Source organism: Aplysia californica, unplaced genomic scaffold, assembly GCF_000002075.1.
Source record: "Aplysia californica isolate F4 #8 unplaced genomic scaffold, AplCal3.0 scaffold00151, whole genome shotgun sequence".
NCBI lineage: Eukaryota > Metazoa > Mollusca > Gastropoda > Aplysiida > Aplysiidae > Aplysia > Aplysia californica.
In genome coordinates, this window is record NW_004797421.1 from 1296556 (window position 1) to 1297875 (window position 1320).

The 1320-nt window shown below is 40.1% G+C and overlaps 1 protein-coding gene across 1 annotated transcript in view; it reads left to right on the forward strand.

The window, feature by feature from the left end:
• The window catches only part of LOC101854862 (inorganic pyrophosphatase), a 32934-nt gene that overhangs the window by 20256 nt on the left and 11358 nt on the right, over window positions 1-1320 (forward strand). The window contains exon 3 of the mRNA XM_005097303.3: window positions 975-1094. Coding sequence (XP_005097360.1) covers window positions 975-1094 — 120 coding nt within the window. The remainder of the gene's footprint in view (window positions 1-974; window positions 1095-1320) is intronic.

Consider the following 1320-nt stretch of genomic DNA (forward strand, 5'->3'; position numbering starts at 1 on the left):
GAGAGGGGGGGAGGGAGAAGAGAAGGAGAGGAGAGGTAGGAAAGGTTGTAGCTTGCAGTGATAAGTTGACATGTTGCTATCTATCTGTCGATGTGACTCAGTCTGTGTGACGATGGTTGTCCCGCCCTGAGACCGGTGAGACTGAGATCATTGATCTATATGTTCTTGTGTGGTATACATTTTGGGTCACATATTGTTACATAATATAATACCGTGGTCATGGTGGATTGTGGTGTGGGTGGTTGGCGGGTGCTCTGGTGCGGTTTGCCCCTTCTTTCCTTTCCAACATTTATTAGTCCTTATTTCCTCTCCTTCTTTTTGTGTTTGTTGCTCCCTTGCAAGACCTGTTCTAATTTTCATCACTTATATATATATATATGACCTTATTGTGTTGCAAGTGCCATGAAAGTCTTACTAATACAAATGTTATATATAATACGGTGTCATGGTGGAAGGTGGAAATGTTAGTCTGCTGCTTATAAATTCAACCTATCAAAGTATCATGTGACTTAATAAAATGTATAGTGCTTTGTGAAGGCATGAGTACCAGTTATCGTAGACATGAAACTCAAGTGACCTTTCTCTTTACTTCCATCCTTCCGTAGAGGGTGGTTGCATGGTGCCATTGGTTGGTCCTTCTTCTTTACTTTCTCTCTTTTGTTTCTGTGTGCCAGTTTCACTTTTCCCCAGCACCCACAAAGTGACCGTTTTGCTTGCTTCTTTCCTGAAGCTTGCCCCCCATTGCTTAAAATTTTTTTTGGTGATAATAATAACAATAATAATAATAATAATAATAATAATAATAAAGACCACTTCTATAGCACACACTCCCTGCTTTGGGTCTAGTCGCTTTGAAATAAAATGAAATGAAAGATTTGATAAATTTAAACGAAAACTTGATAATTTTCTTTAAAACAAAAAACCCAACTTACACAACAGAACTTTATAGTTGTTTCCCTCTTTCCTTCCCCCAGATCTGCAAAGAGGAGTCTCTGAACCCGATCAAACAGGACATCAAGAAGGGCAAGCTGAGATATGTGAAGAACATCTTCCCACACAAAGGCTACATCTGGAACTACGGGGCTCTGCCTCAGGTATGTGTCGCTGGTGGTTACTCACAACTAATTAGTCTGACTGGATGTAGGGATTTGTCATAAAATGTCTTGTCTTCAGTATGTCTTTTCTCTCTCTCCCCCACCCTGGTGACCTTCATGTTAAAAAATATATATTTACAATTAAAAATTGGGTGACCTTATTTGGGCCACAGTGTGGCCTAAATAAGCTAACCCCCCCTCCCTTACCTTATTTAGGCCACACTGT